The 25,619-nt window shown below is 45.3% G+C and overlaps 1 protein-coding gene across 2 annotated transcripts in view; it reads left to right on the top strand.

Moving 5' to 3' along the window:
• Positions 1-25,619, top strand: part of RCAN2 (regulator of calcineurin 2) — a 442,692-nt gene that overhangs the window by 207,246 nt on the left and 209,827 nt on the right. For both annotated transcript variants that reach the window (XM_085610544.1, XM_085610545.1), the window contains one exon: positions 5,259-5,432. In XM_085610544.1, the coding sequence (XP_085466670.1) occupies positions 5,259-5,432 (174 nt within the window). The remainder of the gene's footprint in view (positions 1-5,258; positions 5,433-25,619) is intronic.

Below are 25,619 nucleotides of genomic sequence, written 5' to 3'. Positions count from 1 at the left end.
AACAGTTTATTTAAATCATATTGATTCTACAACCTACATATAATCCAATAAACAAAGTCTTTAATAAGAAAGCTCAAGTTATATTATACTGTACTCTTCTATGCGGCACAATAAACTGATACATGTTTTATTGAACAGAAACAACAACTGGTCACAATGCATAAGGAAAGCATTGAACACTCATTTGATTCATTCACATGAATCCCTGGCGAATGCACTGCATTTAATGCATTTTAGCGCACCACCTTACAATCTGAACCTATAGAAGATTATTATCAGCAATCCAGATGTTTCTGAAAAGGAAAAACGTTAATATATACACACACACATATATATCTAAAACACACTATAAATCCACTTTCTATACCTTCAGTGGACCATATCTCATTGGTATTGTTGCATCACACAAGTACATATGGCCAAATGCAAATATATATGTGGCCTAACCAAACGTAAAAGGAGGGAGCCAAATTTATGGTACTCCAGGACCAAAAGACCTCTTCAGAATTCACATTTTGCTCAGAAGGAATTGAGGTATTCCGGGGATCCGAGTGATATTAACAAAGAATTAGAGCGACCCTTAAGTTGTCTATGTCCTACAGAACCCAGAAGTGGAACGCATTCCCTTCTTGATATTTATTTATGAGAATGTTATGACTTTGAGCTGCCATAAGAAAAGTGAAGTGCATGAAGCGGTGCCATGTGCAATACATAAATAACAGAAGAAAGTACATGGTGGAAGGTGGAGGTGCAAAGGCCCTTCTCCATCTTCCCTCTGGTCTGTGGAAACCAAAGGCCAGCAATGAATATATGCTGCAGGGTCTGTGATGTCAGACTAGAGTGTAATCAATATGGTTGCAGGCTTGTGCAATAACAGGGCAGTTCACAAAAGCTGCCAGATCCCTCTGTGTTGTCAGGCCATGGAAGGCGACACAACAAATGTTTACTACTCTGTAAATTGATCAATCGATCTAATCATACAGAGCCATGGTGCCCGACTGAAGGCTAATGTGCAGAGCGAGACACCATGAAATGAAGAATCGCATGCATGAGCGCCTGTAACAAAAATGGCCGCTAAATCATACTGTTTCTTAAAGGAGAAATGCAGCTGGAGGAATCTGCCTATGTTTTGAAAGGAGAGAGAGCTCACGATTGTCAGATCAAAAGCAACAGCACAGTAAATATATTTGAATGGCTTCATGGTACCTGCTATTCGAACTTCTGTAAGTAGATAGCTGTTGTAAAAGTATATGGTAGCCTAGTGCCTACAAGAGAGTGCATACAAAATGTGCAACCATATGATATCTATGTGAAACGTTATGTCAAAAGATTCTGAAACGAAGATAAACTTTGAAAGTGTAGCTCACTTTGGGGCATATTTACAAGCTCCATGCACCGTTGGTGCATCACTGTTTTTGACGCACTGGCGGCGCAGTGTGGTGTTCCATATTTACAGGGCCACGTAAATCCAGCCTGCGTGGCTATTCGTAGCCTTGTAAATACGGCCCCTTTTCACCCAGCACTTTTTTGTGAAGGGGGTATGGCATGGGTGCTGCTGTGGGTGTTCCCATGCAACACCCATCAATTCTGCTGTATTCCCAGATTTACAACATTTTGTAAACCTGGGAATGCATCAGAATCCACATATTTCCCCTCTTTCTATGTGTTGAGGGGAACATCTCACGTGATTGTTTTCATGCAGGAAGGGACACCTCTCCTAAAACCCAGACACCCTTGCACCATGGCGCAAGGGTGCCTGCGTTAGTGCATGGCAGCCAATTGTGCATCAGCGCAGGGGAAATCACAGGGATGCATCATATTGTTGTAAATATGACGCATCCCTGTGCTTTGAAAGTAACACAGCGCGGCGCAGCCAAATGGCTTGCAGTGCTGCGCTGCGTCACTTTCTTGTAAATGAGGCCCTCTATATTGACCTCCATAGAATCATAACTCATTATACGTATACTACCTTTTTTATACACTGTTGTATACAGTCTGCCGCCTTCCATGTACACACACCACACAGGTTTAGAAGTGAAGTGCAATCTGCCTTCTATGTAGATATTGGCCCTGACGTTTAATAAACAGATCAGGATATTAATATGGAAACAGAAGCCGCACATGACACTAAGCTATGCGAACTAACTACACAAAAATGATAGCAAGCGACTATCTGAACACTTCTATCCACTATTTATTTTTCAAAGCACAAGCAATCCATTTTATGATTTAATGTGTAATAAATTAGAGACGGTTAATGATGTGTGTAGCATAAGGGGCAATAATTCACTAAGACAGAAGATTTTGTTCGTACACCGTGTGCCTGGCTAAATTGTACGGTATCTGCCCAGTGTCCATCCACTGTGAACTGGAAAGGAATTCAAGGCAAACTGCAGGTTAGACAACTAAGCTCTCTGATACCTCTCAGCTGCCTTCGGAAGAAGCTTTGCTTTGAAGGTGACATAGTCTTTCTGTTGTTCGTCACATGTACCCCAATTACATTTCATATATTTGTATATTCATGTATATTCATGTATCTGAGAACACATTTCTTATTTATAACAATGTGTTGCATTTAGTATTGATTGCAAATGTATGCCATATAATATTAGCTACATAATAGTTTGGTAGCGCATCAATTATTCACATATATGTGTTCATATGATTTATAATATGTGATACATTTAAGTGCAACAAAATTAATATATTAATTCCTGCTTTCTACATCATTAAGTTTTCAAAATCACCAGAAAAGTTTATGTAAGGTTGGTACAGGCATGTATTATGCAGAAAGGAATCTTCAGCTTCCTGTGAGTCTTGGAAATAGATTTACTAAGATTTTGCAACAGGGTTGCATCACTATTGTGGCACAGCCACGAGTCAAAATCCATGTTGGGATTCACCAAGCTACGCAAATTAGGATTTCCATGGTTTTGCGTTGAATTTTATCCCAAAAGTAATGCAGCGCATAGCCTTGTGTCGGGTAGGCGTTACATGGGTGGAGCATGGGCTTTCCTGGACATTCACTCATGTATTTTGACACAAATCCATATTTAATAAAGTCAGTAAACATGGGTTTGCACCATAATGGTGTGCCTACCCAAGGCTGACGTAATGAGAAGAAATAGCTTTATTTCCCCTTATTACTTCCTCTTTCCATGGGTGCTGCATTATGCTTCTAAAAATAGTTTCTGTGCAGGAAGGTATGTCTTCCTGCACCTAACGTATTCTGACTGCAATGCAGGCACCCTTACATCATGGTGCAAGGGTGCCCGCGTTGGTGCCAGGCAACCAGAAGTGGACCAGCACTACAAGAGATCAGAACTGCATCATATCTTAGTATCTCCCTTTGATGCAATGCAGCACAGTAACTTCACTTACTACTTTGTGTTGCGTCAAATATAAGTACATCTGGCCATTAGTTTGTGTGAGCCAAAGTACCCCTCGCCATGGAATTCCTCTCCCATGGCGAGGGGAGCATTTAGCAGTTTTCGCTGACCCTTACTGCCAGGATTTTCCTGGAGGTGACAGGCAATAACATCTGACCTCTAATTCCGCCCATCTTAATTAGGTGGCAAGGGCCCTTGGAGCGGTTTAATCACAGTGGAGAAGGAGGAGTCTCTGCGGTGATTAAACCTATGGTCCACCCGCATTGAAATCGGGTGGGTGGACCACTATGTTGGTTGAGAGGGAACACAGCAGCTTTTGTGACAAAGTTCCCTCTAGGGAAACACAGCCCTGACGAAGGCCCCAGACCCGCTCGGGCTCTTGGGTTAGGACAAAATATGTTGGCATAGAGGGTATAATTGAATGATTATATTCAATAACACCCCACAACAATGAGATTTTATTCATACCCCAGATACCCTCGAAATAAAGAAGAATCTTTGGGTATACCTAGAGGTATTTTCAAATTCATCACCCTTCTGGATCCCTGCTTGTCCAGTTTGAGTTTATCTAAGAACTCCCAATTAATCTATGGTTGAGTCCGCATTGGGTGGTACCACCATCTTCACAGGTTGTGGATAGGGGCCAATGATGAAGCATGTCACGATAAGTAAGTGAGGCGTCTACTCCAATATCTTTGGATACTGCAGAGGTGCGAACCAATATCCTGAAATAGAGGGTGATCTTCCTCTCTCTTCCCCCCCTTTTGAAATTCTCCAAGAATATCAGTTGCTCTGTGTGTGAGTAAAGTTCCCTCTATGCCAACAAAAAAAATGAGGCTCTTTGTCACAACATGCATCTTCCACAGTTGGCACCCGCTGACCGTCACCCATCCCAGAAAGAGATATAGTTTTGGGCTGTTATTCCTTTCCACTCTACAACTTACTGTAAGATACTCATAACTAGCAAAGCTCCCAAGTTTTCCAGCTGGCTAAATGGTTGGTGGGGCCCAAAGATTGTGTTCCTCTTCCAACAGTGTCAAGCCGCCCCCTAGTAGCTGTTACTCAAGGGAGTTGGTTAGCGACCTCCTCAAGAATTACTTTACTCAGTGGCGGCTCGCCGAGGGAGTGCTGCGGGGCTGAGGGGCCGGGGCGGGAGAGGGGCAGGGTGGGGGGCTAGTGGACTCCGACATAAGGCGAAACGGAGTAAAATAAGTAAATAAATAAATAAAACAATTTATATTGCGTGCGCTGCATCGCTAAGTTGGTTTTAGTCGAAAAGGAGGGCCGATCTCCAAAATATTAGAAAATGCTTAACTTCTTCATAACCACAATTTGTAGCAGTTCAAAATCAGTTAGCCCACATCTACTGGGTTTTTAGGTCTCCACTAGTAACATAGTCACATTAGTGAATGATTTTTATGTTATTTTATTTCTTGTAAACCTATGTCGGCCTTGTCTATGTGGCTGCATGTTTTTCTATTAATTTTTGTAGAATATGCGTGCCATGAAAATAACCATTTCACCTGTCTGTGAATGACAGACCTGGCTTTGCCAATTCTTGTTTGATATGAGAAACAATAACTCGTAATTAAATGCTGAAGAAAAACTGCTAGGCACTGTGGAGAAGTGGAGCGTGGAGTCAGCTAAGATTCATTATTTCTACTCTGCAGCCCAGGGCATCGACTTTCTTTCTAAGAATATGTCAAAGTGAATCTGTATTGCCTGCATTTCGGAAAAATATTGCTCGTGATCACCTGTGTCTGTGGTGCTAGTTTTGCTGATAATGTCATTTTTTGTTCCTTCGCCGTGAAAACCTGAATACATCTGTCCCTTGGGCTTCACTGAGCTAAATCTTTTGTTTCATTCCAGGAAAAATTCGAAGGCCTGTTCCGGGTGTACGATGAGCGCGTGACGCTGCAGTTGTTTAAGAGCTTCCGACGGGTTCGGATAAATTTCAGCAACCCCAAAGCAGCAGCACGCGCCCGGATAGAGCTTCACGAGACGCTGTTCAGAGGAAAGAAATTAAAACTCTACTTTGCACAGGTGAAGTAAAAAAACGTCATCCTAGCAATCGTTTATTTATTGCTAATGTTCAGTTTTGGTGATAGTACATCATATTGAATTTAATTAAACTGAATTTAAATGTATAGAGTTTCCAAATACCCAAAAATAAGGGAGTCCCGGTGCTTCATATAGAATATTGAGATTGGTATATTTAAATTTTAAATAAGGCCACAGTTACGTGGATGTGCACCAGCCGCATAACAGTAACTGCCACATGTGGACTGCAGTACAGGTTGACAGTAATTCGGAGGACAAAGGCCCCACCCTGATGGAACCAGCTGGAGTTCAAAATGGCGCCTCACATACAGCCAGAGAGGGAGACCTGGGGGTGGGTGGGGCCGTAGGTCTAAGGGAAAAGTTAGACCCACTGCGGACAATAGGCACCAATGAGAACTTGGTAAAGTCTTGATTCGGCAGTGAGGAAAAGCTGGTGGCATGTGTGACATTGAGGTGATGGCAGACAGTCCGGTTGTCCCTGCTCATGTGATTGCGGCTCCTTGGCGCACTACAGAGATTTGGGAGTGTTGCACATTCAGACACCGGTGCAGAGTACAGCGAAATATGTTAGCATGCCATCCCAAACCAGATGGTCCCTAGACAAAAAGTTGTTTTTTTTCCCATGGAAATCAGGAATAACACACCAGTGAAGAAGACGACTGATGTTTAGCAGACCTTTCACAAAGGCAGTTCCTCTTGCTGAAGTGTGCACATGATTTGAAAGATACTCTGTGAAGTATTAAAATGAAGATATCGTCAGTAGAAGGTCGGCTAAAGGAACTGGCGACCAGGGTGGACCACTGTTAGAAGGTGGTTCTGACCATCTGAGCCGCCCGGATTTTTCGCTTTTTGAACACCTATTTGTTGAGCTTTCACTGTGGGGGAGCCTCATGAGTTGGGCCTCACCCACAGTGAACTCATGATGAAAGGGACTGCATGTGAATTTTACTGGTGTCCCCCTGGCGCAAGTATGCCGCTGCGCTGCAGCCAGAGTAAGGGGCACTGGGCTGGTTACATGCAGAAAACAACGTGAAAGGAGAGAAAAAGCACAACTGCTGTGTAAGAAACCCCTCACCCACCTACCTGGTAGGTGGCATGGGGTTCCTTACACAGCAGTTGTGCTTTTTCTCTCCTTTCACGTTGTTTTCAACAATGACAGCAAAAAAAGTTTGCTTTGAGTCATGAAACTTGTCCATTTTGTTTGATCATATTGTTCAGGGGAAGAGGACAAGTTTTTCTTTTTCCTCGCTCTCTTTTTGTTCTTATTTGTCATTACAGCGCACAGCTGTGAGAGCCAAAACATTTTTAGTCCATTACCATTTGGTTCTTATTCGTTTGATAAGCACAGGCTACAACTTCTGACACATCATGGCAGAAAATGCAGGACTCACGTTTACTGACGAGGATGTCAACAACATCTTAGCAGCTACTCCTTTATTAGCTGACTTCAACGTGGCACAAACAATTTCCCAGAGCGCCGATTGGGAAAACCTTTCTGAGAAAAAAAGAACACGCATCAGAACAATATTACACGGGGTAATACTGACTGAATATTTGCGTTCCAACACAGCCCCAAAAGGCCTAATAGTAACTAACGCGCCACGCATCTTCCTAGATGATGCAGCATTTCGTAGAGACTGGGCACAAATTGCATGGCACTGCACAAGAGACTGGATCATCCTGATCATCCAAACAGCTAAAAGACTTTCAGATGCGATCCTTATAGAAATCCAGGCAACTGAACAACACTTCAAAACCACATTAACGTCATATAAGAAAAAACTAGAGGAGGTCAACAAAGAAATAGCAGATTACAAAGAAGAGCTTACACAATCTAAGATCCAACAATTTCAAAAAGACTTGAAAAAATTCTCATATGTCAAAACATATCCATATTCTGACGCAGACTACAAGACCCCAGCGAGATCTAGCCACTCTATATCTTCAGAAGAAGGTTCCTCAATACACAGTGGGGGCAGTAATGAGAGCTCAGGATCAGAGAAAAGTTATTATACAAACAGACAACGAGGAAGAGGTAGAGGAAGAAACACACACTGGCAACAACCATGGCCCAACATGCACCCAGGAATGGTACCCAATTACCCGGCTCCTTTCCCTCCCATGACTCAACCAATGTTCTATGGCTGGAACCCACAATTTCAACAACCCCACCCCCAATTTGGCAACCCCAACCAACGGTTTCCTTTTTTAGGATCAGGCCAGAGGGGACGCGGAAGACGCCAACGAGGAAGCCAAGTACACTGGGAAGACAACCAGAATCCAAGTGCCAACACACGCAGCAGGACGAAGGAACCCCAGCCGAGCACAAGCAGAGCCTAATAACCAACCTTTCAAACCATACTCTTACAACAGCGGAGGAACAGGTCCTCAACAGAGGCCTTGGATTTTCACCCACAGCGAAACTTGATAAATTCAAATTACACTGTGAATTATCAGAATTCTTTCGTAAGCTTAAACTCAAAGCTTTCTTTGAAAACTCAACGAACAAGGAGTCACAACAAGAAGCAAAAGGTGACACCACCCTTAAATTGAAATCAACTTTCATTCCTCCTCCTCATACAACACCAGCCGAACTCATCGCATTCGAACAAGCGATATATAAAGGCATAGAGAACACTCATGAGAATAAAGGATTTAACAACACTACAACCCAGCAGTTCGATGCAATCCGGAGTCTCAAAAATAACAGAGACATTATCATCAAACCAGCGGACAAGGGAGGAGGGATAGTTATTCAAAACCAGAATGCCTACCATCTAGAATGTACACGCCTCCTAGATGATCCAAAGAACTATAAAGTACTGAATGAGGATCCCACTGACAGAGTCAAGACCAAAATTGACATCATGGTTCACGAAGCAGAATCTAATGGTTACATTAGCAAACAAGAGGCATCATTCCTTACCTCAGGGGGTAAAGCCATTCCATATTTCTACACCATCCCAAAAATACACAAAAACAAAACACCACCACCGGGTAGACCCATCGTCTCTGGAATAGGCTCATTGCTTGAACCCCTGTCCCGCTTCTGTGATTTCTACCTACAGCCTATAGTTCAGTCGACTCCTGCATACTTAAAAGATACTAAGGACTTACTGAGCCAAATCAACAACCTGGAATTCAACCCTATTACATCCATCCTTGTAAGTCTAGACATTGAGAGCCTCTATACCAGCCTACCCCAAGATGACACCCTAGAGGTTCTCCGCACCTCCCTTGATAAAACAACCTGGGAGTATAACACCCCAAAATCATTTATAATGGAATGTGCGGAAATAGCCCTCAAAGACAATTTTTTCGAATATGAGGGTACCCTCTTCCTGCAGCAATACGGAACTTCCATGGGGAGCACATTCGCTCCTAGTGTAGCGGGTTTGTACGTGTCTAATTTTGAAGAACTACATATCCTCAACTCTCAATCAATTTACAATCAAGACATCACGTTCTACAAAAGATACATCGATGATGTGTTCCTAATTTGGACAAGTAACAACCAAAGACTTAATGAATTCTTGCATTGGATTAACACACTAGACCCAAACCTACGTTTCACTCACACCATTAGCAATACCAATATTACCTTTCTAGACCTGGAAATTGAAGCAAAAGATGGAATATTGATGACTAAAACTCACTTTAAACCAACAGCGAAAAATTCTCTTCTGCATTTCCAGAGTTTCCATCCTAGGCCTCTAAGGGACAATTTGCCATTCGGCCAATATCTCAGATTGCGCCGTAACTGTAGTGATCTTAAAGATTTCAAAAAACAATCAGAAGAACTAACTACAAAACTTCAAAACCGAGGATACCCACACAGGGTTATCCAAAAAGCACAAAAAAGAGCCCGTAACCAAAACCGCGAAGGTCTACTGGAACCCAAGATGAATCTGTCAACTACCATACCACTCACGTGTGTAACCACCTTTAACACTATCTCAAATCAAGTAGCAAAACTGATACAAAACAATTGGAAAATTGTAACTTCAGGCAAACTACAATGGGAAAAACCTCTATTTTCGTACAAAAGGTCCCATAATCTCAGAGACAGCCTAGTACCGACCAGGCCAAAAATGACTTTAAACACGCCTAGTACAGTTTTGAATGCATGGGGACTTCCAGAAGTGACAGGCCACTACCCATGTGGCAACTGTAGCATTTGCCATCTCACCAAACCAACGAAAACACTCAATCTTGAACAGGATAAAATCTGGACAATCAAGAAACATACCAACTGCAATTCGGCAAACGTCATCTACCTCATCACATGCCCATGTAAATTGCGATACGTTGGGATGACCACCAGAAAGGTCAAAATCAGAATCTGCGAGCACCGCAGTAACATCCGCTGCAAACGCAGCACGACAAGACTTACTGAACACTACCTAGCCAAGGGACATACTACCAATGACATGTCATGGGTCATAATTGAGCAACTTGACCCCAGTCCAACTAACATCCAGGAACGTCTTTTCGAAAAAGAACAACGCTGGGTATATAGACTCTCAACCCACATCACAGGACTTAACGATAATGTACCCTGGAACAGCATACAGCGGCATTGATGTCAGTGAATCACTGCTTTTCGATCACTCTATAGTCTGCATATATATGATCAGTTCAGTCTTGTGCAAACATCTATTGTTATATTCCGTGCAGATCCCTACGCCCTCCTCCCCAAACACTATCTAATCTGCACCCAGTACCTCTACTCATCAAACCCAACACGCAGCCCTAAGTGGTAGCTTGTTTTCCTGCCCTTTACTCTCCCTCCTAATACATAGGCAAAGAGTGCCTCGTAGGTTGCCTCCTGTCTATTTAATATGGAGCTCTCCTCTTTTTTTACTTTTTTCAATACTGTTTTCAATAATTATTTATCTGCACCGCCCGTAGACCCATCTACAATTTCCTCCCCCCTTTTTTGTGTCACCCCACTCAGTACTCCGAACACGAGATACTGAGTACTATTTCTTCTATTTCTACTTGCATGGCAAACGTTCTAGTCTTTCAAACGGCAGCACGTTACTTCCTGCTTGCCGGCCTCTTAAACCACTCCCCATTTGTAATACGGCGCTGAACAAGCGGAACCGAACGCCGCCCTAGGTATTTCGGACCTGTCCTCCCTTACAAACTGTGAGTACAATACGGGCCAACCATGGTCCCGTCTAGACCCTCAATATCACATCGCTTTGACCATTTTTCTGTATTGTGCGTCAACGCGTTTACAAACTCCCCTCGCCATTCCTTCTCCATTAAGGGCAAGCGGAGAATCTTACGGCGTTCCATGTCCAGAGGCATAACAACCTCTATACTCAAGTGAGACTGTACTTTATGTTGTCTGTCATTTAGTTGTTGTTTGTCTTTCAATTTTAAACACGAGTGTCTGTCTGCTGAACTCTATGTCTACATATACCACCATGTAAACCTATTATTATGTAACTGCACGCGCACCTGGCCACTTTAGCACATTAGCTACTAGTGTCTGTAATACTTGCACAGTCACAAGTTGATACGTACAATATGTGTATGACCGTGCTATAGGCACGCACATAATGGATTACGAATATGTGCACCATGTGCCCCAATACAACAACAATTACACACTTACGGATATCGTGGGGCACATTGTAGCCACGCAAGCCTCTATAGTGTTCATGCACTCTCACAATATCAGTTTGGCTCGATATCACTAGCCTTTTAGTCGAAAGGAGCATGCATTCAACGTATATGCATGATTCACAACTGTTCCCCATATCTAAATTAATTCTTCATTTTCAGGTAATCTCGAACGGAGTTACTGTGAGTACCATATCACTACACTCACAGCACACTTTAGGGTGTGTGCTGATATTTACACGTGGCCTATACATTATTTTTACGGCCACTCATCAAAATCATTTTTTATTATTAATTTTGGTTGGTCCTGACGAAAGCCTCTAGAACCATCAAGAAGGCTGAAACTAGTTGACCTCAGTTACTAGGGATATAAGGAAAATAACATTCCTATTACGTATCCCGCTAAAAAACTCTTTTTTACATTAGTCCTGGGACCCTTATAATTAAAGTTTTTCATAGGGCATCTCCTAGAGACTTTTTTAACTCTTAAATCACTTCACACATAGCACTTCACTTACTGCTCAAAACCCTGCTCCGCTGTATCTCAGGCGTTGTAGCACAACTGGATTGTGCTAGACAATCCAGTTGGGCCCCGATGATGAAGCATGCCACCTACCAGGTAGGTGGGTGAGGGGTTTCTTACACAGCAGTTGTGCTTTTTCTCTCCTTTCACGTTGTTTTCAACAATGACAGCAAAAAAAGTTTGCTTTGAGTCATGAAACTTGTCCATTTTGTTTGATCATATTGTTCAGGGGAAGAGGACAAGTTTTTCTTTTTCCTCGCTCTCTTTTTGTTCTTATTTATTTATTTCTGGTTACATGCAGACATGTGTGTACATGCGTGTGCACAAGGGTAAGGGCTGCGCAGGGGAGATTCCTGGTGTGTGCAGCCCAGGAGCAGCTGCAAAGGGAATGGTGTGGCAGGGCAGAGCTGGGTGGTGACATGGAATAGGCTTTATACAATGGTAAGAAACATGTAGGGAATGTCAGTGTGCTTTACTGTTTTCACTGAAAGACCAAATCAGTATTCCCCTATGAGGTTGGGGACCAGTTATGACAGTTTCACTTTCCTAGGGCCTACAAATTCCAGACACGCACTAAAGTCCACTGTAACTGAGGTGAGAAGTATTCTGCAGAGTCCAAAGTGATATCTGTACTGCTTTTGGGTCATCCAGAACTTTCTATTTTTCTGAGTCAGCTCATAACCAGAGCCTGGCTGGGGCTGACCCTGCCAGACTGGATTAATGACCTTCCTCCCCAAGCTGTAGCATCAGAGGCCTAGCCCTGCAAGACAAGCATTCCAAGGGCTAAGGCCACCTCTCTAAGAAGAGAAGATGGGTGGAGCTACAGGTTAATCCATCAGCAGCTGTTACCTGGTGCCAGGCACCAAGATGCTCTGGAGAGAAGGCAGAAAGGGGGGAAGGGGCTTTTCAGAGACCATGTGGCATGAGACCCCTGGACGCCGCCATTTTGAACAAACCCAGAGGCCTGGGCAGGAAGGAGGGAGCAGAGAAGCGATGTGTCGCTGTTTGGTAGGGCAAACGGAGACTTCCTGCCAGCCCCCTCCAAATTCTTTACAAGAGTTTGCACAGGAAGAGGAGCTCTCTGGGGTGTGGTCTGCTGAGGACGACTGGTGCTGGAGCCTGGCACCATGGGCAGCTGGAAGGAAGAACCTCCAGGCTGGCCCAGGACCCTGACTTGCGCCACAAGGGGAGACCAGGACAAGTGACCCAGGAGCCTGGGCCTCAGCGCAAGGAGAAGAGAGGCCCATGAAGAGAGCCAGGTGAAAGGCTGGCGCAGGGAGCCAGTGAAGACTGCTTCCTGCTGCATTCACCCTCCTGGAGATCAAGAGGGTGAAGGAAAGTGCTCCCAGTGGCTGGGGAGCGCCACCAGGAGCAAGAAGAGGTCAAGATCGGGAAGATCGGTCCCCTGGGGGCTGAGATATGCCCCCCAGAAGGTAGGTGACTTTTGACCTTTGGCCGACCGACGACGAAGCGCGTGGGGCTCCGCCGCTGGTCGAGAAAATGCCCCCGGGGTTGGTGAGGTCCCGGGGGCTGCCCCCAGCAGAAGATAAGTCGGGGAGCGCCGTCGCGCTCCCCCTGGAAATGTCCAGTGGGGTGCCAGGAGCCCACCTTGGCCCCCGACCAAAATGGAGACCGGGGAGTGCCGTCGCGCCCCCGGGGAATGGTGAGCGGGCCCGGGATCCTATCTCCGGGCCCGAATCGCGGAAGATAAGGCTACGGCACTCCCCATGAACATGCCCCCGTGGGGTGCCAGGAGCCCACCCTGGCCCGATGAAAGCGAAGCAAAGCCGGGGAGTGCCGTCACGCTCCCCGTGAAGATGACCCCGACTTGAGGGAGGAGGCGGGGGAAGTGCCGTCGCACTCCCCCGAGGCAGCGGAAAGGCAGGGGGAGTGCTCGCGCACTCCCCCGAAGACCCGCAGGGGAGGAGATCGCCTCCGTGTCTGCCTGCCGGAGCAGGCAGACCGAAATTGTCGCTCTGGCTCCCGCGGCTGCACCAGAGGGTGTGGGCCGAGTGGGGAGCCGGCGGGAGCCACCAGGAGTGGGCTCCTCGAGTGGCTCTCCAGAGACTCTGCGGTGCAGTGTTCCCGGGTGGGACTGGGACCCTGAGGGGGAGCGAAGAGGTGCTAGGGGCCCGGGTGGGACCGGGCCCCAAAAATAAGCCCGAGCAGCTGGGGGTGGGCTCCCCGAGCTGCATCACTCACTTGGGGGTCCGGGTGGGACCGAACCCTCCATCGAAGCCCAGACGTGGGGGGAGCCGCTGCTATGATATTCACTGGGCTAGAGGAAGCGCCGCGCCCCATACTGTTTTGTAGGCCCGAGCTGGCCTGCAGGAAAATGCCTGTCTTTCTGCATGTGGTGGCTCCAGGACGACGGGGTCATCACAAGAGGTGTGTCAAGGTGCAGGGGAAGCTGCAGGAGCAACGCAGTCTCCCCCAGCATGAAGGAAGAAAGTCCCTCCTTAAGTCTCTGGGGACTTGCAAAGAATAACCCCTCAAGGGCTCAGCACAGGCGTCAACAGCATCCTGTGGCTGGAACTTTTGTTCTTCAGCTGGGGACGCGTTAAGGATTGCACCAAGGAGTGAAATGTGAAGAGCTGATTCTGGGGATGTCTGGAAGAGGGCCTCCCCTGGAGGTGAAGAGGTGTAATTGCACCTGAAATGCATTTATCCATGTTATTTCTTTTTAGAGGGACTGAAAGTCATATATGTAATGTGTAGTAACTGTGTAAGGTGGAGTCATAAGCGAAGTGGGGTTATGTTGCCAGACTCTCCTGCTAGGGTGTCTGGCTGTATCTGCTTAATCCTGTGATGTTAACTGTGATGGTTTTTAGGGGCTTTAGTGGCAATGCATCATAATTGTTATCAGCTATGATAAGTACCTCAGTTAAAGTGATGCCCAAACATGTATTCTTGCTACTGCGTTAGGGGAAGAACAACCCAGACTATTAGCCACTAAGATGTAGAGGTTTATACTGTATGGTCAGTATGAGATGCTCAGTCAGGGTAATGTGTCCCCAGGGTAGGTGTACCTATTTTTTAATGCTTGTTGAGATGATGGGGTGGGTCGCCACTGGGATGGTGCGAGTTGGTAAGGCCCTCTCTCCAGGTTGTGTCAACCCACTGCATTAGGGGGCAAGATGCTGTGCATACATGGGAGTGGTGGTACTAGATCCCACCCACCCTGTGGGAGGGGTGGCGATGTTATGTAATGTCACAAAGTAATTCCAACAGCTTATGTATATTTGTAAATTGGTGTATAGTATTGAGTAGTGTGTGTGTCTAATAAATGTACTCTTACTTTTAAAAAGCAAAGTACAGATTGGACAATCAATTATTGAGTGTTATTTCTGTGTACTGGTAAATGGCGATTACTAGCCTACACCACCTCTCGCGAGTAAGCCTCAGACTGCTCTGCAATTCTTCCCTCTGAGAGTCAAGCGCTACAATAGGGTGTTTGGTGCCCAGTGAAGGACAAATGTGACATGTAACTTGTGCAGGCCTCGCAGATACTGCCTCGTTTTCCAACAACCACACTGAAAGGTCTCAGGACTGGAGACACACGTTGCACAATTGGCTAGCCAATGAGCGAGAGCTGCAAAAAGAGCATCTCCCGATGTTCAAAGACTGTGATGTGGCATTGCTAGTACAACTTGAACAAAAGGATGAGCACCTAAAATATACTGAATGAGCTGATAAATTAAGAGTGGTAGAAGCCTGTCGGATTTATACTAAGAAATTGTAGAGTTACTTCAGACAACTCATGGTGTTGGGAGTCAACAATACAGTCAAAATTGAGATGTGCGAGGCCTGAATACCTTTTTGCGTGTTCCAGGCCTAGAGGAGGGACTCTGCAACTTTATTTGGGCAAAGTGATACAACAAGGGGAGACCATGAAGGCCTCATTTAAGAAAACTTTATTCTTGAAGGAGACTAAATCCTAATTTTTCTTGATTTTAGCTATTCAACATAAGAGAATGAGGGCATCCCAGAAGCTGTAATACCTTAATGCAGGGTTCTCCAAAGCCGGTCCTGGAGAGCTGGATCCATGGCAGATTTTTGAGATAACTACATTTATCTAAATGGTGATATGCTAAAAATCTGGCATGGATCCGACCCTCCAGGACCAACTTTGGAGAACCCTGCCTTAATGCCTCAGTTTTGGTCCCATCACAACTTGGTGCGATTAAGACCTTGATTTTCACAGAACCTAAGGCAGTGAGAGACTTTTAAAAAAAAACTGAGAAGCTCTCAACATGGAAGTGCTGGAGAGGCTGCTCCTGACACTTGATGGAGGATCCTGTAACCCAAACTGGTCTGAGGCTCATGATAAACTGACTGTGAGTTCCAAGTTCTAAAGGCATGGGATGATGAACATGTTTTTATCTCTACTGTCTCCTACTCCAATTTGGTGATTTATCCTTAGGCTAAAGAGGAGATTATGCACCTTCATCTAACACTGCTAATCCCTGATCCTCTTTTTTTGCATAGCGCTCTAAGGAACCTTAATTTTACACTGTTGAAGGCAGTGTTGATGCTAATGTTCATGTGTTAAGCCCATTAAACACATTTAAACTATAAAAGTGTGACTTAAGGCCTGCCATATCAGCACTGAATTACTGTGAGCAAATCTGCAGCAGACAACTGTCAAAGAAAACTATTTGTCATTTGACAGCAGATATGCCACCTTTATGAGCCTACCTTAGAGATTAGCTAAATCATCTTTATGAGCCTACCTTAGAGATTTGCTAAGTCACCTTTATGAGTCCACCTTAGAAATTAGCTAAGTCACCTTTATGAGCCTACCTTAGAGATTAGCTAAATCACCTTTATGAGCCTACCTTAGAGATTTGCTAAATCACCTTTATGAGTCTACCTTAGAGATTAGCTAAATCACCTTTATGAGCCTACCTTAGAGATTAGCTAAATTCCCCAAATGAGCCTACTGTAGAGATTAGCTAAATTTCCCATATGAACCTACAGAATACATTAGCTGAGTCACCCATATGAGCCTACCTTAGACACTAGTTAAGTCACCTATATGAGCCTACCTTAGACATTAGTTAAGTCACCTGTATGAGCCTACTTTTGACATTAGCTAAGTCACCTACTTGAGCCTACTTTTGACATTAGCTAAATCACCTACATGAGCCTACCTTAGACATTAGCTACGTCACCTATATGAGCCTACCATAGAGATTAGCTAAATCACCAATATGAGCCTACCTTAGAAATCAGCTAAGTCACCCATATGAGCCTACTGTAGACATTAGCTGTCACCTATATGAGCCTACCTTTGACATTAGCTAAGTCACCTATATGAGCCTACCATAAAGATTAGCTAAGTCACCTATACAAGCCTACCTTAGAAGTTAGCTAAGTCGCCCATATGAGCCTACCATAGACATTAGCTATGTCACCTATATGGGCCTACTTTTGACATTAGTTAAGTCACCTATATGAGCCTATCTTAGACATTAGCTAAGCCACCCACATGAGCCTACCTTAGACATTAGCTAAGTCACCTATATGAGCCTACTTTTGACATTATCTAAGTCACCTACATGAGCCTACTTTTGACATTAGCTAAGTCACCTACATGAGCCTATCGTAGACATTAGCTACGTCACCCTGATGAGCCTACCTTAGAGATTAGTTAAATCACCTCTATGAGCCTACCATAGAGATTAGCTAAATCACCTATATGAGCCTACCTTAGAAATTAGCTAAGTCACCCATATGAGCCTACAGTAGACATTAGCTGTCACCGATATGAGCCTACTTTTAACATTAGCGAAGTCACCTATATGAGCCTACCATAGAGATTAGCTAAGTCACCTATATGAGCCTACCTTAGAAATTGGCTAAATCACCCATATGAGCCTACCGTAGACATTTGCTAAGTCACCTATATGGGCCTACTTTTGACATTAGTTAAGACACCTACATGAGCCCATCTTAGACATTAGCTAAGCCACCCACATGAGCCTACCTTAGACATTAGCTAAGTCATCTATATGAGCCTACTTTTGACATTATCTAAGTCATCTAAATTAGCCTACCTTAAACATTGGCTAAGTCACCTATTAGAGCCTGCTTTTGGCATTGACTAAGCTAGCTGTAAACCCGCAAGGTCTGGGTAAACAATGTTCAAAAGTAGGACTTGTCTATTAGTCAGATTAGTATGTCCCTGTAGTGATAGGTTACTGAAGCTCTTTTTCAAAGCGTTTCCTCCAGGGCCCTTTCTGTGGTAATAGCATGTTTGTGAATAACTCATGTTAAAAGACATTTTAAGAGTTAAGAAACGCCTACAGAGTTTTTTGTATTTGAAGTTGTAGAGCTCACAGTACACCTGGAGACATATTGGTGCTGTGGAGACATAGTACCACAAAGACTGTCACATTTACTTGTAAAATGTTAATATGGAAAAGGCCAGGTTTACAATCCTTTTCTGGATGTCATTAAAAAAACGTGAATAATTATAATTTTAAAGGAAAAAGAGAAAAAAATGGAATGTTTTTTTAATATATGTAGATGGTTAGAAACATGAAAAGATATGGAGAGCACACTTACATTCATGTCAAGTTTTGATGTCGGGCCTTATTTTGAGTTTGGCAGATACAAAACTCCGTCACTAATGTGGCGGATGATGCGCCCGGCGTGTTACAAGTACATTATAGCCTTATGCCCATGTAATACTGTGAACATCATATCTGTCACGTTGTCTCCTGTCTGTCAAATACGAAATCAGCTCTACTTTTTTTAACCCGTGCTAAGTTTATGAAAAAAAAAAAAATAAGTGCTGGTCCCAAAGGATTTGTGCCAGGAAAAAAAAGGTTGGACCTTAGCTTCCTCTCCAGAGTCCCAAAAGGTGTTTTTCCAGCACTGAATTAGGCATACCAGCATGCAGAAGGACTACAGCCCTTCTTTTTTTCCACAGCGCTTCTTTTATTTCCATTATGGCTTGTGGAAATAGAAGAAGGGATGCCAATGCAACAAATAGTAAAACTGTATTCTCTGTTCTATTTTTGTGGGTCATTGTGAAAATAAAACAAGCATTGGCAAAGACAATAGACCTTGCCTTTGCAACAACTTTTGGCTTTGTCAATGTGTTTTAGCCATGTTGTACAACAGCATGGCTGGAAGTTAGTGGCATGGAGTGGAGCAGAGTGGGGTGTCCTGGAGTGGCATAGAGTGTCATGGAGGGAAGAGGTGTGGCGCCGCGGCCAGGGCGACTGACTCTGGAATCTGGGGATCACGGTTCGATCCCTGGCGACGGAGGCAGATTAGCCCAGCACCATGTGACTCTGGGCAATAGCTTGCTTAATCTTCCCCACGGCCCCCAGTGCCTAGAGACCCTTACAGGGGGTTGTTCGCGCTTTACCAATGTGGATTATTATGGAGTGGCATAAAATGGAGTAGAGTGGAGTGGCATGGAGTATTGTGGAGAAAACAGAGTGTCATAGAGAAAAGTAGAGTCGAGTTGAAGGGCGTGGAGTGGAGGGGCGTAAAGTGGAGTAGAGTAGAGTGTTGCAGAGTGGAGTGGCGTAGAGTGGAGTAGATTGTCTTGGAGTGGCCTAAAGTGGAGTGGAGTGTCGTACAGTGGAGCGTCGTACAGTGGAGTATTTTAGAGTGGAATGTCGCAGAGTAGAGTGGAGAAGAGTTGGGTGTCATAGAGTGGAGTAGTGCCATAGAGAGGAGTGCATAGAGTGGAGTAACATGTTGTAGAGTGCTCTAGTGGCGTAGAGTGGAATATAATATTGTAGATTGGAGTGGCATAGAGTGTTGTATAGTGGAGTGGCAAAGAGTGGAGTGACATGGAGTAGAGTGGAGTATTGCGTTGTAGAGTAGAGTGGAGTAAAGTGGTGCTGAGAATCGTAGAGTGTCAGTGTGGAGTGGCATAGAGTGAGTAGAGTGTAATAGAATGGAGTGGCTTAGAGTGGTGAGCTGTAGAGTGGAGTAGAGCGTAGTGGTGTAGAGTGGAGAGGCTTAGAGTGGAGTGTCACAAAGTGGAGTAAAGTGTCATAGAGTGGAGTAGATTGGATTTGCGTTGAGTGGAGTGCCATAGCGTATGTGGAATAAAGGGTCATATAGTGGGGTGTCGTAGAGTGGAGGGGCGTAGAGTAGAGTGGATTAGAGTGGCATAGAGAGGTGTAGAGTGGAGGGGCACAGAGTGGTATAGAGCAGAGTACAGTGTTGTGGAGTGGTGTAGAGTGGCATGGCGTAATCTGGAGTGTGCATGGTATGGTAGTGCACTGCCATTACAGACAACACATTTTCAATTGAAATGATAACTACATTTGCACAGACTTACAGTTTTACTTATAAACTATACATTACACAAGCAATAATATGTGGAAATGCCATCATAGTGTAATCATTTGTTTTGATCGTATTCAAATATTTGTTTTCACCGCTGTGAGAAGCTGGCCTGGTATATTTACACTTATGTAGTGGACACCTTGCACCAGTCCAGACAAACCTTATGGTGATTTAAGTGGTCTTAGACAACCTTAGAAAGCTCTCTAAGTGGTAGCTGTGGAGAGCAGCCTTCAGGCTTAGTCCAGCAGGAGTGTAAAGCAGCTTGTTTTACCAGAATGCAATCTTATAGTATAGATTAGGTGAAAAAGGACCACACAAAGTATTTACAAAAATATGTATTTATTATATAATACTCTCGAACACATAGAAATAACTCCTACCCGGAGATATGCACAATGCACACAATACTTTAGCAAAGAAACATAGTAAATAGCACGAAATACACAGTGGACCCCAGAGGGGGACCAAACCATATACTAAGAAAGTGGTATAAGAACCATGACTCGGGTCAAGACAATGTCCAGAGGACCTAGAAGTGCTGGAGACCCAAGGAACACCCAAGGTGAGTGGATAGTAATATAGTGCCTTACATCGCATGCCATTACAACGCGGTTTTTAACCCCTTCCCTGCTCATGACGGAACCGTTCCGTCATGAGCCACGGTTGCCGTGTGCTCATGACGGAACGGTTCCGTCATGACAATCCTGTCGGCGGCCGCTCCGCCTGCGCGGCGCTGTTTCCCCGCCTGTGCGGGGCGACAACGCAAATGGGCGGAGTCATGACGGAACCGTTCCGTCATGAGCACAGCTCAACTGTGGCTCATGACGGAGCGGCTCCGTCATGAGCACAGGCCCGCCGCGCTGCCCCCCTGCCCCCCCCAGCGCTGCAGCGGAATGTCCGCAGCAGCGAAGGGGTTAAAACGACTGCGTTGTTACATTGCATATGATTACATCGCAAGTCGTTACAACAACTTGCTGTAGGTGGCGCGCTGGACTTAGAAATAGTTTAATTTACTATTCCAACTCCAGTGTGTGCAACTGTAGGGAAGGTGTTGGAATAGTAAATTAAACTATTCCTTAGTTTAGCGCGTCCCCTACAGCAAGTCGTTGTAACGACTTGTGTTGTAATCATATGCTATGTAACAACGCGGTCTTTGTAACGACCCCGTTGTAATGGCATGCGATGTATCGCATGCGATCTAAAGCCTGTTTCCCGTAGATAAAAACCTCATGGAGAGCGTGTGCAACGTGGGAACATGACTGTGTGCTCCGTATAACTATACGTGTAAGCCGCGGTTGGATTTTTAAAGGTTAAGGACCCCTCTCAGTGGCCCTTAAAGAAACCCAGTGGAATGGAAAACAGAAGGTTGGAAAGCCACCCCACCTGTGGATACCCTAGTACCCACGTTACCTACACCAGGGAAGCCGGGTCCATATGTATGAAGTGGTGTCAGAAACCGCCGTCAAACCCAATGGAGGACTTCAGGAAAATGCCGCTGCTGAAGAAGGAGTAAGTGTCCGGTGGAATCTGAGGATGGATTCTAGATGAGAGGTACCTACAAGCAGAGGGGACAGAGTCTATGTCACTCAGTGGTGACCAGGAGACTTGAAAGACAAATGCCCTACGATGTCGGGTGTTGCAGGATGGATGACGATGACCTTGACTCTGCAGCTGTGAGGACCAGGTGACGCTGAGGAGGACCAGGAGCCGTGCATGAGTTGTACGACAAAGGATGTCGAGTGCTGAGGGGTCAGTGTCCGGTGGGAGCACCAACAAGCCTTGGCTAATGCAACCAATGCAGGAATTGAAGAAGGAGCAATGTCGGGACCAGCAAGGTCCAGGGGACTCACCAAAAGCAGGGGAGTCAGGGCAGGCCCAAGCAATTAGGGGAGCCCAAAAGAAACAACAGTGACCCTCAAGTGGACCCACAGGCCGGAGGCACTGGAGTTGTGAGAGGACCTCAAGCAGCTCACCAAAAGATGCAGGCCACGATGCACATGATGCGGTGTGGCTGAAGATTCTGGTTACTGGAGGTGCTCGAGTCTGGCAGCTACTTGGAGCCCAAAGATCTTCTTGGAAAGAAGTCAACAAGCCTTTGCAACTGCAAGTCGATGCGGTGCACAGGGGTTCGGTAATTTCAACCCCACAAGGGATACTGGCCTCAAACTTGGTGAGAGGGCAGGGCAGGCCTCAGGAGCTGTGGAAAACCACCACCTGTGTTGCAAAGCCTTTGGAGTCCGGAGGAGCTCAGGATCAGCAGACCGGTCGACTTAGGTCGAACGCAAGGGCAGTGACTCCTTCACTCCAAGGGAGATTCCTTCAAGTGTCTCTGATGCTTTACAGGCCTTGGAAGGTTCCTGTATGTCAGGCCCAAACGAAGTCCAGCAAAGTTCAGAGTGCCCAGACGGTAGAAGAAGAAGTGGTGTCTCATCTAAATCTTATCCCATGACGAATCTAGGGACCTACACCCAGGTAAGCTCTTAAGTACCCTAGGAAAAGGGTTGGGAAGGTTCAGGAGACCCTCCCAGGGGAGGGTCTGGACAGGGGGAGGTTACTCCCATGTCCTTTGTCCAATTTTGCGCCAGAGCAGGAACCAACGGCTCCCAAGACTGGTTTGAACTGGACTATGCACAGGGTGACACCAAATGTGCCCCTCATGCAGACTGAGTGGTGCTGGCAAGCGCACCCACCCCACCCCAATACACTAAATCCTGTCTGGGAGGTGGTCACAACTCTCTGTGACAGGATGCCTATTGTTCTGCCTTCCCCTGCTTGAGCTTGGCTCAGCAGCAGGAGAGCAGAATTGTGTCTCTGGTCGACAGCAACCATTTTGTGCTGTCCGGGTCAAGAAGTCTGGTACCGGGAATTCTGAGAGCCTAACACAGGGCTCTTCCAGTGCTTGGAATAATATCACCCACATTGTTTACGGTGTGGGGGTATGATTCCAACATGTTTGATACCAAACATGATAGGATTGGTTGGAGCCGTTTTCGAGGTGGTCATTGCGTAATTATGCAGTACCCCTCTATATAATATATGGCTGCTTCACTGACAACCCGGGAGAATGGACTCTGTAAGCTGCAGGGGTGTCTTGCTCATGCAGGGGCACACTCTCACTTAGAACCAAGCACCCTGCCTTTAGGATTGGAAAGGCCTGCTATGGTGGTGACTTATAGGTTTTAAGTGCAGTGACCCTAGATATAGGAAACCTATATCTTCAGTAAGTGGTGCTAGCACCGGCTTACACAGGCTGCAATGGCAGACCTGTAGTTCTATTTTGAATGGTCCCTTGTGGGTGGCATAATACATGCTTCAGCCCATGAGGGTCCTCTGGGGTACCCATGCCCTGGGTACCTGAGTACCATATACTAGGGACTTATAAGGGTACCCCAGTGTCCAATCTGGGATGTTCCCTAAGTACTGAACACAACAATTTATGGAGAAAGCAGATAGACAGGGGTCCGGATTAGCAGGATCCCAGTCAGACTAGTCAAATACAGCTTAGCACCATCCAAAAAGTGGGGGTAACCATAAAAGCAGATCCTACTTTCCTACAACCACAGTTCAGAATTACAAAAAAAGTGCTTCATTTGTGCTTCCTTAATCCTGATATATTCTGAAATATCTGCACAGTTCATTTACAGACATTACATTTTTTTGTACGCCTTAAAAACCCCTTTCTTTTCACAACCTCAGTTGCCAGCAACAATTTCACATAAATCCTCTCACTTTGAAGTTAGAGAAAGAAAGGTAAACACCAAGATTCCTGAGAAACAGAGCCTGACATTTGACCTCTGTCTTTGAGCTCACATCAAATATGACAAGATAGGAACAAAATGTAAAGGCCTGTTTACAGAAAGCGAGCACTCATGGAAGAATACAAGAGCGGTGGTAAGCAGGCTATGCTCCACAGGAGTTACAAAACACAATGCCAATGGTAAGCAATGGGCAGAATGCATTCCCTGGGAAGCTTTCAGAATGTCCCCAAGAAGTCTTTACCAAACCCTGTTAGGCTTTGACCTAAAAAGTATTGGTTTTCTGCTACTGCTGCTCTGCAAATTAAAAAAATGCAAAAAGAACAATTGATGAACAGAATGCAGAGCAATGTCATACATTCACCCCAGTACAGGGATCTGGGCCTAAATTCATCATTTTTTTGCTCACTATGCCATTCCAGTTTGGACCCATCCATATGCAAATCAGTCTTGGCCCTGCGCCCAATGGGAGCAGTCCCGCCCGAACTGCCAGGTCAGGTCCTCCCTGGACTGGAAACAAGTATCCTAGGACCGGTTTTGAGGTTTCACCCCTCATCAGCCAGGATAGCTTGACTCCAGTGGCATGGAGAGCAGGGGAGCCACGTCTGGGCATACCCGTTCCACTCGGGGTGACAAATGCAAAAAGAACAATTTATGGACAGAATGCAGAACAACAACATACATTCACCCCAGTACAGGGATCTGGGCTTAAATCCATCTTTTGTTTGCTCACCATGCCATTCCAGTTTGGACCCAGCCATATGCAAATCAGTCTTGACCCTGCGCCCAATGGGAACAGTCCAGCCCGAACTGCCATGCCAGGTCCTCCCTGGACTGGAAACAAGCATCCTAGGACTGGTTTCGGGATTTCACCCCTCATCAGCCAGGATAGCTTGACTCCAGTGTCATGGCTGATGAAGGGTGTTACCCAGAAACCGGTCCCAGGATGCTTGTTTCCGGTTCAAGGAAGACCTGGCTTGGCAGTTCGGGCTGGACTGTTCCCATGAGACCTGGGTTGAATTCATCATCGTTCTATAACTCACTTCGCAACCCCAGTTCAGACCCAGCTATATTCAAATCAGTCTTGACCCTGTGCCTCATGGGAATAGTCCAGCCCGAACTGCCAAGCCAGGTCTTCTCTGGACCGGAAACAAGCATCCTGGGACCTGTGTGTAATTACGGCACCATTTGCAGCAAAATGATAGCACAGCTGTGCGGGTACAACACGATGCAGAACACAAGTTAATGTTGTTTGCATCAATTGTGTTTTTTCACACAATTTTATTTAGAGCAAAATGCATGTTGCGTCCAAATTTTACCCAGGGATGCATTTCATGCTAAAATATAGCACTAAATGAGAGAATTACATTTCGCACAAATTTTCCTAAACTTTCGTGTAAATACGCACTAGCAAATTATATGGATTTCGCTCACCCCTAATGTTAGTCATTATTCTAAAAGAGTAATTCTGTCTTTATTTTTCCGTATTCATTTAATTAATTTTTGTAGTAGTTTTATAAAGTGCTGCACGCCACCTTTCAGCCACTTCACAAAGCTAGAGTGTACAATTGTTGCTTGGGTTTTATGCATTCCAAAGACTCAGACCCTGAACTTCCAAGCATCTGCCTCTGTATTACAGTCACTGGAAGGATGTTGTTTATCAGGTGTGGTGATGCTAACTGCAGAGTCCTAGCTGGCACAAGGCAGGGTACCACTTTCTAAAGACAGCTGCTCTTTGCCCCAATAGATTTAATGCATGATGCATATTACATTGGGCTTGATCCTTGAGTTTACTGGCCAGTGAAATGTTGGGAGTGGCTGGTTTTCGGTGGTGGCGCTTACAAACACTTAAGGGTTTTCTCGCTAGATTGTTTTGTAGCTTTTGCAGTGTGTCCAAAAGTTTCTATGGAAGTCCGATGTAAATGATGCTACAGTTAT

The sequence above is a fragment of the Triturus cristatus genome, chromosome 6 (assembly GCF_964204655.1).
Source record: "Triturus cristatus chromosome 6, aTriCri1.1, whole genome shotgun sequence".
NCBI lineage: Eukaryota > Metazoa > Chordata > Amphibia > Caudata > Salamandridae > Triturus > Triturus cristatus.
The sequence above is the reverse complement of the archived record's forward strand: the minus strand, read 5'-3'. Positions and strand labels throughout refer to the sequence as shown.